We start from the raw sequence: 14,823 nt of genomic DNA, 5'->3' as shown, positions 1-14,823 counted from the left end.
AGGACGTCATCAGTAAAATGAAATCTTATGGCAGATTAGTTTCACACTTGAAGGTAGGAGGCAGAGAGCTGACACGGTATGCGATCAAAGTGGCAACACTTTCAGGTCCTTTACAAAAGTGCATTTGCTGAGAGCCAGCAAAACACCAGGGAATTGACTTTTTGTTCGAAAAACAAAAATGTGAAAACTGGTGATGAGATCATCATATTCTGAGTTCTCTCACTGACTTCTCACAATGTCTCTGTCTCTTTTTCAGGACCAATGAGAATAGGTTGGTTTGTGATGCAGTATACACAGAGCAGCTGCGTAAAAGAGCATGCAGGCTCAGTCCCGGGCATAGCTTCCATCCCAGGAATGGGCTCAATAACCAAGCAAATGCACTCCCACATCAGATACCATCACCACCTCAGCACTGCCGCCTGGAGGAGTTAGCTGTGGCCCACCAACACACAGCCTTATACAGGCATCCAGAAAACAGGCATCTCAGGGACCGGCAACAGACTACAGGTCAGTTCATGAATATCACTCCTTTGGTCAGTAAATACCTATGCTCTGACACCAGCCTGTTAGTTAGTAAATGTCCTCATTCTGACACACTCATCTATTGTCAGCCACATGGACGGAAACCTGTAGGGGGTGGTTTTCCCATGTATCTCCTGATCATGTCCTTCTCAATAGAAGTGGTTGTGGGTTTGGAAGGTGAATTTCTACAGTGTATCTTGTAGGTGGTACGCACTGCTGCTACTGAGCATTGGTGGTGGAGGGAGTGGATGCTTGTGGACATGGTGCCATGCCTCTACATTGGGGAAAACCAAGCGGAGGCTTGGGGACCTCTTTGCAGAACACCTCCTCTCGGTTTGCAATAAACAACTGCACCTCCCAGTCGCGAACCATTTCAACTCCCCCTCCCATTCCTCAGACGACATGTCCATCCTGGCCTCCTGCAGCGCCACAATGATGCCACCCGAAGGTTGCAGGAACAGCAACTCATATTTCACTGGGAACCTTGCAGCCCAATGGTATCAATGTGGATTCCACAAGCTTCAAAATCTCCCCCCCACCCCACACTGCATCCCAAAACCTGCCCAACTCGTCCCCACCTCCCTAACCTGTTCTTCCTCTCACCTATCCCCTCCTTCCAGCTCAAGCCGCACCACCATTTCCTACCTATAACCTCATCCCACCCCCTTGACCTGTCTGTCCTCCCCAGACTGACCTATCCTCTCCTTACCTTCCCACCTACACTCACCTCTACTGGCTCTATCCCCGCCTCTTCTCTGTCTTCTCTCCACCTAGTTTCTCCTCTATCCATGTTCGATCCGCCTCCCCCTCTCTCCCTATTTATTTCCAAACTGTCTCCCCCTTCCCCTTTTCTGTTGAAGGGTCTAGGCCCGAAACGTCAGCTTTTGTGCTCCTAAGATGCTGCTTGGCCTGATGAGTTCATCCAGCTCCACAATTTGTTATCTCGGATTCTCCCGCATCTGCAGTTCCCATTATCTCAGCTGCTTTGTCCTAGAATGTGTCAAGCTTCTTGAGTGTTGTTGGGGCTGCACTGATCCAGGCAAGTGGGGTGTATTCCATCACACTCCTAACTTGTGCCTTGGAGATGGTGGACAGACTTTGATGAGTCAGGAAGTGAATTACTCACTGCAGTATTCTCAGCCTCCAATCTGTTCTTGTAGCTATTGTGTTTATGTGGTGAGTCTAGTTGAGTTTCTGGTCAATGGTAACCCCCAGGATGTTGATAGTGGGGGATTCAGTGATGGGAACACCATTGAATGTCAAGGAGTGGTGGTTAGATTGGCAATTGTATGGCATGAATGTTACTTGCCAATTGTCAGCCCAAGTCTAGAGATTGCCCAAATTGTGCTGCAACTGTACTTCAACTGCTTCAGTATCTGAGGAGTCACGAATGGTTCTGAACATGGTGCGATCATTGGCGGACATCCCCACTTCTGACCTTATGATGGGGGGAAGGGAGCTATCTGACTATTACAACCTTCGGGGTCTTGCTTGCTAATCTCCTACTCGCGCCCTAAATTTTAGACAGCAGGAACACATCCCTTTTGTCGTCCATGTTATTGATTGCAATGCTCACCCTCCCACACTGACAGCTCTGCAAATCTTCAATTGTAATTTTCCCTAGAAACTGGGTGGGTTGCACAATGTGATTACAAAACTTCATATTGAATTAATATAATAATACAGTTCTTCAACATACCTGGAATTTAATTTTTAACTGTCTTCTGAAATGGCCTTACAATTGCACCAAATCACTTCTAAAAACTCGAAAGAACATTTTAAAATTTGTTCATTGGAATTGCTGTCTTGGCCAATTTATCACCAATCCTAAACTGCACTGAAGGCAGTTTAGAGTTAACCACATCACTGTGGGTCTGGAGTCACGTGTAGGCCAGACCAGATGAGGATGGTAGATTTCTTTCCCTAAAGGACATTAGTGAACCAGATGGGTTTTTTATGGCAACTAACTAAAGTAATACTTCAGGCTAGCTTTTAGTTATGGATTTTAGCGAGCTTAAATTTCATCATCTGCCATGGTGGGAATGTAACCCACAACCCCAAATTAGGCCGCCTCTCTAGATTATTAACTCAGTGACACCATCACATTCCCTCAAACAGTACACAGTTCAAGCAGGTAGCTGAACATCACCTTCCCAAGGGCAATTAGGAATGGGCGACAAATGCAGCCAGCAACACCCATCCTCCTCCTCTAACCAATAAAAAAGGTTCTGAGCGCTGATTTGGTAAGGTTACTAGTTTTTTTCTCAATACTCTGTTTGGGAATTTAGAATAATGGGAACGGAGGTCAGGGCAGTTGTGTGTTCCTCCTGCAGAATGTGGGAGGTAAGGGTCACCACTATTGTCCCCACTGACTTCATCTGCGGGAAGTGCACCCAACTCCAGCTCCTCGCAAACCGCGTTAGGGAACTGGAGCTGGAGTTGGAGCTGGATGAACTTTGGATCATTTGGGAGACTGAGGGGGTGATTGAGAGGAGTTAAAGGAGGTAGTCACACCACAGGTACAGGACAAAGGTAGATGGGTTACAGTCAGGGGACGAAAAGGGAACAAGCAGACAGTGCAGGGATCCCCTGTGGCCATTTCCCTCAATGAAAGGTATACAGTTTTGGATACTGTTGGGGGGAACAACTTACCAGGGGTAAGCCATGGGGTACAGGTCTCTGGCACAGAGTCTGTCCCTGCTGCTCAGAAGGGAAGCAGGGAGAGGAGCAGAGCATTTGTCACTGGGGACTCATAGTTAGGGGGACAGATAGGAGATTCTGTAGGAATGAGAGAGACTGACCATTGGTGTGTTGCCTCCCAGGTGCCAGGGTCCATGATGTTTCGGATCGTGTTTTCTGGATTCTTAAGGGGGACGGGGAACAGCCCCAAGTCGTGATCCACATGGGCACCAACGACATAGATAGGAAAAGGCATAGGGATGTGAGGCAGAAATTCAAGGAGCGAGGGTGGAAGCTTAGAGCTAGAACTAACAGAGTTGTTATCTCTGGTTGTTACCCGTGCCACGTGTTAGTGGGGCGAGGAATAGGGAATACGTGGCTACATGTATGGTGCAGGAGGGAGGGATTCAGGTACATGGATAATTGGGGCTCATTCTGGGGTAGGTGGGACCTCTACAAATGGAATGGTCCACACCTGAACCAGAGGGGTACCAATATCCTGGGTGGGGGGGGGGCGCAGAATTTGCTAATGGTCTTTGGGAGGGTTTAAACTAATTTAGCAGGGGGATGGGAATCTGAATTGTAGCTCCAGTGTACAGGAGTTTGAGAGTAGTGAGGTTGTGGATAAGGTTTCAAGGTCGCAGGAGTGTACCGGCGGGCAGGAAGGTGGTTTGAAGTGTGTCTACTTCAATGCCAGGAGCGTCCGGAATAAGGTGGGTGAACTTGCAGCATGGGTTAGTACCTGGGACTTCGATGTTGTGGCCATTTCGGAGACATGGATAGAGCAGGGACAGGGATGGATGTTGCAGGTTCCGGGGTTTAGATGTTTCATTAAAATCAGGGAAGGTGGTAAAAGAGGGGGAGGTGTGGCTTTGTTAGTCAAGGATAGTATTACGGTGGCAGAAAAGATGTTTGATGAGGACTTGTCTACTGAGGTAGTATGGGCAGAGGTTAGAAACAGGAAAGGAGAGGTCTCCTTGTTGGGAGTTTTCTATAGGCCTCTGAAAAGTTCCAGAGATGTAGAAGAAAGGATAGCAAGGATGATTCTGGACAGGAGCAAAAGTAGCAGGGTAGTTGTTATGGGGGACTTCAACTTTCCAAATATTGACTGGAAATACTATAGTTCGAGTACTTTAAATGGGTCAGTTTTTGTCCAGGTGAGTGCAGGAGGGTTTCCTGACACAGTATGTAGATAGGCCAACAAGAGGCGAGGCCGCATTGCATTTGGTACTGGGTAATGAACCAGGCCAGGTGTTAGATTTGGAGGTAGGTGAGCACTTTGGTGATAGTGACCACAATTTGGTTACGTTTACTTTAGCAATGGAATGGGATAGGTATATACTGCAGGGCACGATTTATAGTTGGGGGAAAGGCAATTATGAGGTGATTAGGCAAGATTTAGGATGCATAGGATGGGAAGGAAACTGCAGGGGCTGGGCACAATTGAAATGTGGAGCCTGTTCAAGAAGCAGCTACTGCGTGTCCTTGATAAGTATGTACCTGCCAGGCAGGGAGGAAGTTGTCGAGCGAGGGGACCATGGTTTTCTAAAGAAGTTGAATCCCTTGTCAAGAGGAGGCGTGAAGGCTCAGTTAGGGATCTTGAGTTAGCCAGGAAGGACCTAAAGAGAGAGCTAAGACGAGCTAGGAGGGGACATGAGAGGTCTTTGGCAGATAGGATCAAGGAAAACCTTAAAGCTTTCTATAGGTATGTCAGGAATAAAAGAATGACTGAGGTAAGATTAGGGCCAGTCAAGGACAGTAGTGGGAAATTGTGCGTGGAGTCTGAAGAGATAGGCGAGGCGCTAAATGAATATTTTTCGTCGGTATTCACACAGGAAGAAGACAATGTTATTGAGGAGAATACTGAGATACAGGCTATTAGCCGAGATGGGATTGAGGTTCGTGAGGAGGAGGTGCTAGCAATTCTGGAAAGTGTGAAAATAGATGAGTCCCCTGGGCTGGATGGCATTTATCCTGGGATCCTCAGGGAAGCCAGGGAGGAAATTGCAGAGCCTTTGGCTTTGATCTTTATGTCGTCATTGTCAACAGGAATAGTGCCAGAAGACTGGAGGATAGCAAATGTTGTCCCGTTGTTCAAGAAGGGGAGCCCTGGCAATTATAGACCAGTGAGCCTTACTTCGGTTGTGGGTAAAGTGTTGGAGAGGATTATAAGAGATAGGATTTATAATAATCTAGAAAAGAATAAATTGATTATGGATAGTCAGCACGGTTTTGTGAAGGGTAGTTCGTGCCTCACAAAACTTATTGAGTTCTTTGAGCTGGTGACCAAACAGGTGGATGAGGGTAAACCGGTTGATGTGGTGTATATGGATTTCAGTGAAGCGATTGATAAGGTTCCCCACGGTAGGCTATTGCAGAAAATACAGAGGCATGGGATTGAGGGTGATTTAGCAGTTTGGATCAGAAATTGGCTAGTTGGAAGAAGACAGAGGGTGGTGGTTAATGGGAAATGTTCATCCTGGAGTTCAGTTACTAGTGGTGTACTGCAAGGGTCGGTGTTGGGTCCACTGCTGTTTGTCATTTTTATAAATGACCTGGATGAGGCTGAGATGGATGGGTTCGTAAATTTGCAGATGACATGAAAGTCGGTGGAGTTGTGGATAGTGCGGAAGGATGTTGCAGGTTACAGAGGGACATGGATAAGCAGCAGATCTGGGCTGAGAGGTGGCAAATGGAGTTTAATGTGGGAAAGTGTGAGGTGATTCACTTTGGAAGGAGTAACAGGAATACAGAGCACTGGGCTAATGGTAAGATTCTTGGTAGTGCGGATGAGCAGAGGGAGCTCGGTGTCCATGTGCATAGATCCCTGAAAGTTGCCACCCAGGTTGATAGGGTTGTTAGAAAGGCATACGGTATGTTAGTTTTTTTAGTAGAGGGATTGAGTTTTGCCGCATTATTGGAAGGATGTGGAAGCATTGGAAAGGGTGCAGAGGAGATTTACCGGGATGTTGCCTGGTATGGAGGGAAGGTTTGACGTGGAAAGGCTGAGAGACTTGAGGCTGTTTTCGTTAGAGAGGAGAAGGTTAAGAGGTGACCTAATAGAGGCATACAAGTTGATCAGAGGATTTGATAGGGTGGACAATGAGAGCCTTTTTCCTGGGATGGAGATGGCTAGCACGAGGGGACATAGCTTTAGATTGAGGGGTGATAGATATAGGACAGATGTCAGAGGTAGGTTCTTTCCTCAGAGTGTAGTAAGGGTGTGGAATGACCTGCCTGCAACAGTAGTAGACTCACGAACTTTAAGGCATTTAAATGGTCATTGGATAAACATATGGATAATAATGGAATAGTGTAGGTTAGATGGGCTTCAGATTGGTTTCACAGATTTGGCAAAACATCAAGGGCCGAAGCGCCTGTACTGAGCTGTAAGGTACTATGTTCTAACATCAACATCTCATTAAAACACGTCTAAAAACTCTGACAGTGGGTTATCAGTCAGTAATTGCCTACAATCCGTTAACAGCCTATCCTTTGGTTTGTTCCCTCGCCACTGTCTCTCCCTGGCTTTGTGGCAATGTATTCTGTCTGAACTCATCTATTCCTAACTTTGATATTTTGATTGACACTGAGCTGTGCATTGAACCCCACTGCAGTACAAAAATGCTGCATTGTCCCAAACTGTGTTGTTGGTCAGAAACAGCTCACATATGTGTGCCATATTTATTGTGGGTTATGACTAAAGGGTGAAACCTGTGCTGTCCAGTGCTGGGTTAGCCTGTCTGACAGTGTGCTGTCCAGTGCTGTGTTAACCTGTGTGACAGTGTGCTGTCCAGTGTTGGGTTAGCCTGTCTGACAGTGTGCTGTCCAGTGTTGGGTTAGCCTGTCTGACAGTGTGCTGTCCAGTGCTGGGTTCGCCTGTCTGAGAGTGTGTTGTCCAGTGTTGGGTGACCCTGTCTGAGCTTGCTTTGTGCTTACAGGCAGGCTGGAATCCTCTTAACAACCTTTGCTAATGTTGGTCTTTTATGTCATTACAGCTCCAGGAGTACAGAGATCCCAATCAGATGTAATTGATCATCACTTGACAGACAGAGAGTGGGCAGAAGAATGGAAGCACCTGGATAATGTAGGTGTGGGTACATAACACGTCCTGTTGAGGTGTAAGATCGTGTGATAGGGGTAACCTTGTGAGTTTGCTCTGACATAAGATGCTGATTCAGGCTGAGAATGTTTCCAAGAAACCTGGGATACAGAATTCCTCTGGAATATCACCTCAGTGCCTCTTCCAAAGATCCCAATCTGGACAATGATGGGATGGTGTCGGATATGTCAGTATCCAGCTCTGTCTCCACCACTGCCTCTCTCAAACAGTTGACTCTGTTTTTCAGACTTTTAAACATTTGAAAAAACAAAATTATCGCCATTTTTTCCCAGCCACAAATTCTGATCCCTAGTCACCACCTCAGGCAAAACCGGACAGTTTGTAGCCTGGACGACCTGCCAATATCTCCCTCATCATATGTATCTTTACGGAGATACTTATTCACTCCTCCACAATATCACCCCACCTCCGTCCATTTTTTGCTGCAATCTTCATTCATTTAAGATCTCCAGGCTCAACTATTCCAGTAGTTTCCCTGCTCGATTACATTACCCAATACACTTTATTACAGAATGAGAACAACACACAGAAAGGCCACTCAGCCCATGGTTTGTATTGGTTCTCTGAATGAGCAATTTACTCAGTATCACTCGCCTGCCTTCTTTCTGTAAGTTAGCACAACCTTCCTCTTCAGATAACAGTCTAGGTGCCTTCTGAGACTTTCTATTCAGGCAATGCATTCCACCCTGTGGCCAACTGCTACATGAAGAAATGCACTTTGCGGAACACCTGCGCTCGGTTCACAATAAACAACTGTACCTCCCAGTCGTGAACCATTTCAACTCCCCCTCTCATTCCTTGGATGACATGTCCATCATGGGCCTCCTGCAAGTACCACAACGATGCCACCCAAAGGTTGCAGGAACAGCAACTCATATTCCGCATGGGAACCCTGCAGCCCAATGGTATCGATGTGGATTTCACAAACTTCAAAATCTCTCCTCCCCTACCATATGCCAAAACCAGCCCAGCTCGTCCCCGCCTCCCTAACCTATCCCCTCCCACCTATCCCCTCCTCTAACCTCAAGCCCCACCCTATCTCCTACTTACTAACCTCATCCCGCCCCCTTGACCTGTCTGCCTCCCTGGACTAACCTATCTCCTCCTTAACTCCCCACCTACACTCAACTTTACTGGCTCCATCCTCGCCTCTTTGCCCTGTCTGTCTCGTCTCCACCTATCTGGTCGTTTATCCATCTTCCATCCGCCTTCCCCCCCTCCCATCTCTCTCTATTTATTTCAGAACCCCCTTCCCCTCCCCCATTTCTGAAGATGGGTCCAGACCCAAAACGTCAGCCTTCCTGCTCCGTTCATCCAGATCTACACCTTGTTATCTCTTATTCTAATATTGTTTATGCTTCTTTTCCCAATTACTTTAAATCTCTGCACTTACTCCTGTTCCCTTCACAACTGGGATTAGTTCAAATAAAAGCAATACTGGATGCTAGAGCCTGAAATAAAAAACAGAAAATGCTGTGAAGGGTTGGTGGTCTGGCATCATCTGTGGAGACAGCAACAGGGTTAGTGTTTTGAATTCAGTGGCCCTCCTTCAGAACTGAGAGTAGCTGGGAAAAGGTGGTATTTATGCTGATGAGAGGGATGGGAAAGAAGTGAATGGACAGGTCGAAGTAGAGCTCAGAGAGAGAGAGGGAAAGTTAGGCTGACAAAGGAATGGTTGAAAGTAGACCAAGGAAGGGGAAAAGCTGCTGAAGGGGACCATAAGTTAGTTAAAATAGTTTGGCTATGTTGAAAGCAGCCATTTAATGACAGGACCTGGAGTGTGGGGGTCAGTAAAGGACTTGGGTGAAGCTGCTCAGGCCCAAAAATTGGCTTTCAAGCAGAAAGTGACATGTTGTTCTTCCAGCTTTGTGCAGTCAGACCAAACTCAAAATGTTAACTCCGTTTCTCTCTCTACAGATGTTGCCAGACCTGCTGAGCTTCTCCAGCAATGCCTGTTTTCGTTCCTACTTTCTCCAACCCATCTCCATAATCAAAAATCCTCATTTCTGGAATTGCAGTGCCAAAACTGGATAAGCTTCACCAGTTGAGCCTGAAGCAATGTTTCATATCAGTTCAACACAGTCACCTTCCTTGAGTACTCTATGCCCTTATTAATAATGTTGGGATGGTGTATGCTTTACTCATTCCTCTCTCAACCTGACCATGTTTAGTGAAATATGCACAGACACACATATTCCTCGGCTCTTGCACCCCGTTTAGAATTTTACATTAAATTGCCTCTCCATATTCTTCCCACTTAAATAAATCATAAGTACATTAGTGGTGTATGCAGGGTACTTTGATCTTAAGAGGATAATAGCCATTGTTGGCTGCAGGAACTGTTTTGTGCTGTACTGTTCTAAGTTCTACGTTTTATGTACAAACATACAAATTAGGAGCATTTCTCAACAATGAATTTAATCTGCCACCTGCGCTTTCATTGACCAACCTACGTCCTCTTGAAGTTCTACACTGTTTTCTCATAGTTCACAATGCTCTCAGGTTTCACATTACCCAGAATTGTGGCAACATACAACATAATATCCTTTACGTGTACTCCGTACAGAAGTACAGGCATTTTGGTGAACCTTGGATACAAAAGAATAAAAGGAAAAGTAGAGCAAAACATTTAGAAATAAGGTAGTTGCAATAGCTAAAGGATTGACATTACAATCCGGTAAAGAATTTCAAATAGGGACAGCTCAGCACGTTGTCTGACCACCCGCACCAGGTCCCACTCCGACACCTCTCCCACTCCGCTCCGGAATCAGCTACACCACGGGAAGTTGTGCTGCTCCAAGACCCGTTTCCCAACGCCCCGCAACCCCGGCTCTGCACCGGGACCCGTTTCCACCCCCCCCCCCAACCCCGGCTCTGCACCGGGACCCGTTTCCACCCCCCCCCCCCAACCCCGGCTCTGCACCGGGACCCGTTCCCCCCCCCCCCAGCCCCCAACCCCGGCTCTGCACCGGGACCCGTTCCCCCCCCCCCCCCCAACCCCGGCTCTGCACCGGGACCCGTTCCCCCCCCCCCCCCCAACCCCGGCTCTGCACCGGGACACGTTTCCCACCCCCCCAAACCTGGCTCTGCACCGGGACCCGTTTCCCACCCACAGCCCCCAACCCCGGCTCTGCACCCGGACCCGTTTCCCACCCACACCCCCCCCAACCCCGGCTCTGCACCCGGACCCGTTTCCCACCCACACCCCCCCCAACCCCGGCTCTGCACCGGGACCCGTTATCCCTCTAAACCCTTCCTATTCGTACACCAATCTAGATACCTTTTAGATGTTGTAATTGTACCAGCCTCCACCACTTTCTCTGCCAGTTTGATCCATACACGCACCACACTCTGCCTGAGAAGGTTGCCCCTTAAGAGTCTTTTAGATCTTTCTCCTATCACCTTAAACCTCTAGTTTTGGACTCACCCACCCCAGGGAAAAGACCTTGGCTACTCACCCTCTCCATGCCCCTCATGATTTTATAAGGTCACCTCTCAGCCTATGACGCTCCAGGGAAAATAGCCCCAGCCAATTCAATTTCTCGCTAGATCTCAAACATTTCCAACTCTGACACTGGGAATAATCTGGAAATGTTGGCTTTTGCTCGCTATTTTCCTGCCTGTCCCCTGTAATATTATGCACAAGACCACATCCCTCTTTCTGCCTGTGTTGTTCCCACACAGAATCAGATCAGCACTGGTTAGATTGCAGCCCTGTCATTTCTTAACTTTTAATTAACTTGCTGTTGTTAACAAACTTTACCAAATTCTAATAAACTACTGCTTTTATTAAACTTACCCATACCACAAATACTTATTCCACTTTACTTGTTAACCTTACTGAAAAATTGAAAGGAATGATAATACTCACCAGCTACTCACATATTACTCATTATAGCTGCTTTCTCTTTTTCCACCAAATTCCTCACAGTCACAAAAACTCACAGTGTCTCCATTCTCCTGACTTCATTACTACACCACACTGTTTTGTATTGCATTGCCATTAATGTACATAATCAGGCTGCATCCAACAGGCCTGTAATTGATAGCCTTAAGCAGGCAGATGATAAGTCATGTTTGCAGCATCTGGGAATTTGGACCGGAAACAACAAGTATTTGAAGTTTGAGCAGCTTCTTTGGACTGTGGGAGGAAATCCACACAGACATGGGGAGAATGTGCAAACTCCACACAAACAGTCACCTGAGGGTGGAATCAAACCCAGACCCCTAGCGCCGTGAGGCAGCAGTGCTAACCGCTGAGCCACTATGCCATCCAGTTAGGTGTCAAATTGTCCAGCTTCTCTGGCCACAGAGTGGACAAGCCAGCTGACTATAGTACTGTGCTACAGGAGCTATTCAACAGGGGAGAGTAAAAAGAAATGTGGCAGTAAAGGACAATATAGCGGGGGGATCAAAGAGCACAAGGCCAGATGGTTATGTTGCCTGATCGCTGCCAAGGCTTGGGAGATCAGCTCGAAGCTGACAAGTGGGAAGGGAAGGATCTAGTCGATGTGGTACATGTAATAGCAGTGACATGACTGGGACAAAGAAGGAAGTTCAGCACGGTCAATATGAGGTACAAGGTGTGAAACTAAGAAGGAGATGCGTAGATGTGATGGTCAAGAGGAACAACAATGCCTCTTCTTCCTCAGGTAGTTCAGGGAATTTGGCATGTTCATAAGGTCCCTCACCAACAGATGCACATTTGGAAGCTTACTGTCCTGGTGCATAATGGCCTGGTACGGCAACTTTTCTGCCCAGGACCGTAAGAAATTACAGAAAGTGGTGTACACAGCCCAGACCATCACAGAAGCCAACCTTGCATCCATGGACTTTACTTACACAGCTCACTGCTGCAGAAAGGTAGCCAACATCATCAAAGATCCATTGCACCCCGGTAATGGTCTCCTACAACCTCTTCCCAGCCATTATTAGACAGATGAATGGACTCTCCAACTTCAAATAATGTTGATCTTACTTCATGCAGCTCCTGTGCAGGTGTAACCTGTATGCCTCACTCTGTCTATGCACCCTATGATCTATCTGTACTGCTCACAAAGAAAGCCTCTCACAGTACTTGGGAACACATGGCAATAAATCAATATCAAACTCAAGGAGAACCTCAAAGCTGATAATCTCTGGGTTATTAGCTGGGCCATGTACAAATTGGCAGAGGGAAAGTCAGATCAGAAAAATGAATACATCACTCAAAGACTGGCGTGGGAGCAATGGGTTCTGGTTTGTACTGCACTGACACCCCCCCCCCCCCCCCACCGCCCCACCTCCGTGGGATCTGTACTGAAGGATCAGTCTTATTCTAATCATGCAGGGGCTGCTGTTCCTGCCAACTGCATGCTGGGAATTAGAGAGGATTTTAAACTAAATATTAGCGTCATGGGATCAAATTTGGGAAGTATTTTATTCACTCATGGGACATGGGTGTCGCTGGCTGGGCCAGCATTTATTGCCCATCCCTAGCTGCCTAGGGAGGGAATTCCAGGATGTTGGCCAAGTGACAGTTAGGGAACAGCGATATATTTCCAAGTCAGGATGGTGACTGACTTGGATAGGACCTTCTAGGAGGTGATGTTCCCATGTATCTTCTGCCCTTGAGCTTTTAGATGGAAATGATTGTGGATTAGGAAGGTACTGCCCAAGGACCGTTAATGAATTTCTGGATTGCATCTTGTAAATGACCTCCAGGGAAGGAAATCTGCCATTCTTACCCAGTCTGGCCTACTTGTGACTCAAGACCATCAGGAATGTGGCTGACTCTCAAATGCCTTCTGAAATGGACTAGCAAGCACTCAGTTGTAGCAAATTGCTACATTTTTGTCCACTCATTTATGTCTTCTTTACAACTTACTTTCCTGCGTATTTGTGCATCATCAGAAATTTGTCAAGTTCACTTTCCACCCTTTCACTAAATCGTTTTCAAAATGATTTTGTCCCAGCTGGAGGTCCCAGCACTGATCCCTGAGGCACACCGTTTGCAACAGCTTGCCAAGATGATAAAGACCCATTTCTGTCTACCCTCTGCTTCCTGTTAGGAAGCCAATCTGCTATCTATGCCAATGTGTTAACCCGTACACTAATAGCTTTTATTTTCTACAATAGCCTTTGATGTGACACCTTCTCAAATATCTTCTGGAAATCTAAATATAGAAATCCACTGGTTCCTCTTTATCCACAGCACGTATTACTTCCTCAAAAAAACTGTAATAGATCAGTCAAACATGACTTTCCTTTCACAAAACCATGCTGACTCTGCCTGATCATCTTGAACTTAACCAAGTGCCCCATCATAACTGATTTAATAATAACATCTAATATGTTCCGTATTACAGATGTTAAGGTTCCTCCTTTCTGTCTCCCTTCTCTTTTGAAAAAAGGAGTTATGTTTGTTCTCGTTCGATTTGATGGGGCTGACCCTTAATCAAGAGATTTTTGGAAAATTAAAATTAATTCCAAAAGGTGTAGAGCTGGATGAACGCAGCAGGCCAAGCAGCATCAGAGGAGCAGGAAGGCTGATGTTTCCGGTCGAGGCCCTTCTTCAGAAATGGAGGACGGGAAGGGGATTCTGAAATAAATAGAGAGAAATGGGGAGGGAGATAGAAGATGGACAGAGGAGAAGATAGGCTGAGAGGAGACAGACAGGTCAAAGAGGAGTGGATGGAGCCAGTAAAAGTGAGTGTAGGTGGGGAGGTAGGGAGATATAGGTTGGACCAGGGAGGACAGACAGGTCAAGGAGGTGGGATGAGGTTAGTGGGTAGGAGGTGGGGGTGCAGCTTGAGGTGGGAGGAGTGGTTAGGGAGGCAGGGGGCGAGCTGAGCTAGTTTTGGGATGTGGTCGGGGGAGGGGAGATCTTGAAGTTTGTGAAGTCCACATTGATACCATTGGGCTGCAGGGTTCCCAAGCGGAATATGAGTTGCTGTTCTTGCAGCTTTCAGGTAGCATCGTTGTGGCAATGCAGGAGGCCCAGGATGGACATGTCATCCGAGGAATGGGAGGGGGAGTTGAAATGGTTCGCGACTGGGAGGTGCAGTTGTTTATTGTGAACCAAGCGGAGGTGTTCTGCAAAGTGGTCCCCAAGCCTCCACTTGGTTTCCCCAAGGTAGAGGCCACTACGGGAATGGCGGATACAGTATGCCACATTAGCAGGTGTGCAAGTGAACATCTGTTTGATGTGGAAGGTCCTCTTAGGGCCTGGGATGGGGGTGAGGGGGGAGGTGTAGGGGCAGATGTAGCACTTCCTGTAGTTGCAGGGAGAAGTGCCAGGTGTGGTGGGGCCGGAGGGGAGTGTGAAGCGGACAAGGGAGTCAGGGAGAGAGCGGTCCCTCCAGAAAGCAGATAACGGTGGGGAGGAAAAACTGACTCTGGTGGTGGGGTCGGATTGCAGATGGCGGAAGTGTCAGAGGATGATGTGTTGGATCCCGAGGTTGGTGGGGTGGTACATGAGGACAAGGGGCATTCTGTTCTGGTTGTTATTGCGGGGAGGG

General features: G+C 47.2%; 1 protein-coding gene across 5 annotated transcripts in view; it reads left to right on the top strand.

The window, feature by feature from the left end:
- LOC125459620 (protein CBFA2T1-like) overlaps positions 1-14,823 on the top strand; it is a 70,288-nt gene that overhangs the window by 44,298 nt on the left and 11,167 nt on the right. For all 5 annotated transcript variants that reach the window (XM_048546217.2, XM_048546216.2, XM_048546219.2 and 2 more), the window contains exons 5-6: positions 257-507; positions 7,200-7,288. In XM_048546217.2, the coding sequence (XP_048402174.1) occupies positions 257-507; positions 7,200-7,288 (340 nt within the window). The remainder of the gene's footprint in view (positions 1-256; positions 508-7,199; positions 7,289-14,823) is intronic.

The sequence above is a fragment of the Stegostoma tigrinum genome, chromosome 16 (genome assembly GCF_030684315.1).
Source record: "Stegostoma tigrinum isolate sSteTig4 chromosome 16, sSteTig4.hap1, whole genome shotgun sequence".
In the NCBI taxonomy this organism is placed as follows: Eukaryota; Metazoa; Chordata; class Chondrichthyes; order Orectolobiformes; family Stegostomatidae; genus Stegostoma; species Stegostoma tigrinum.
The sequence above is the reverse complement of the archived record's forward strand: the minus strand, read 5'-3'. Positions and strand labels throughout refer to the sequence as shown.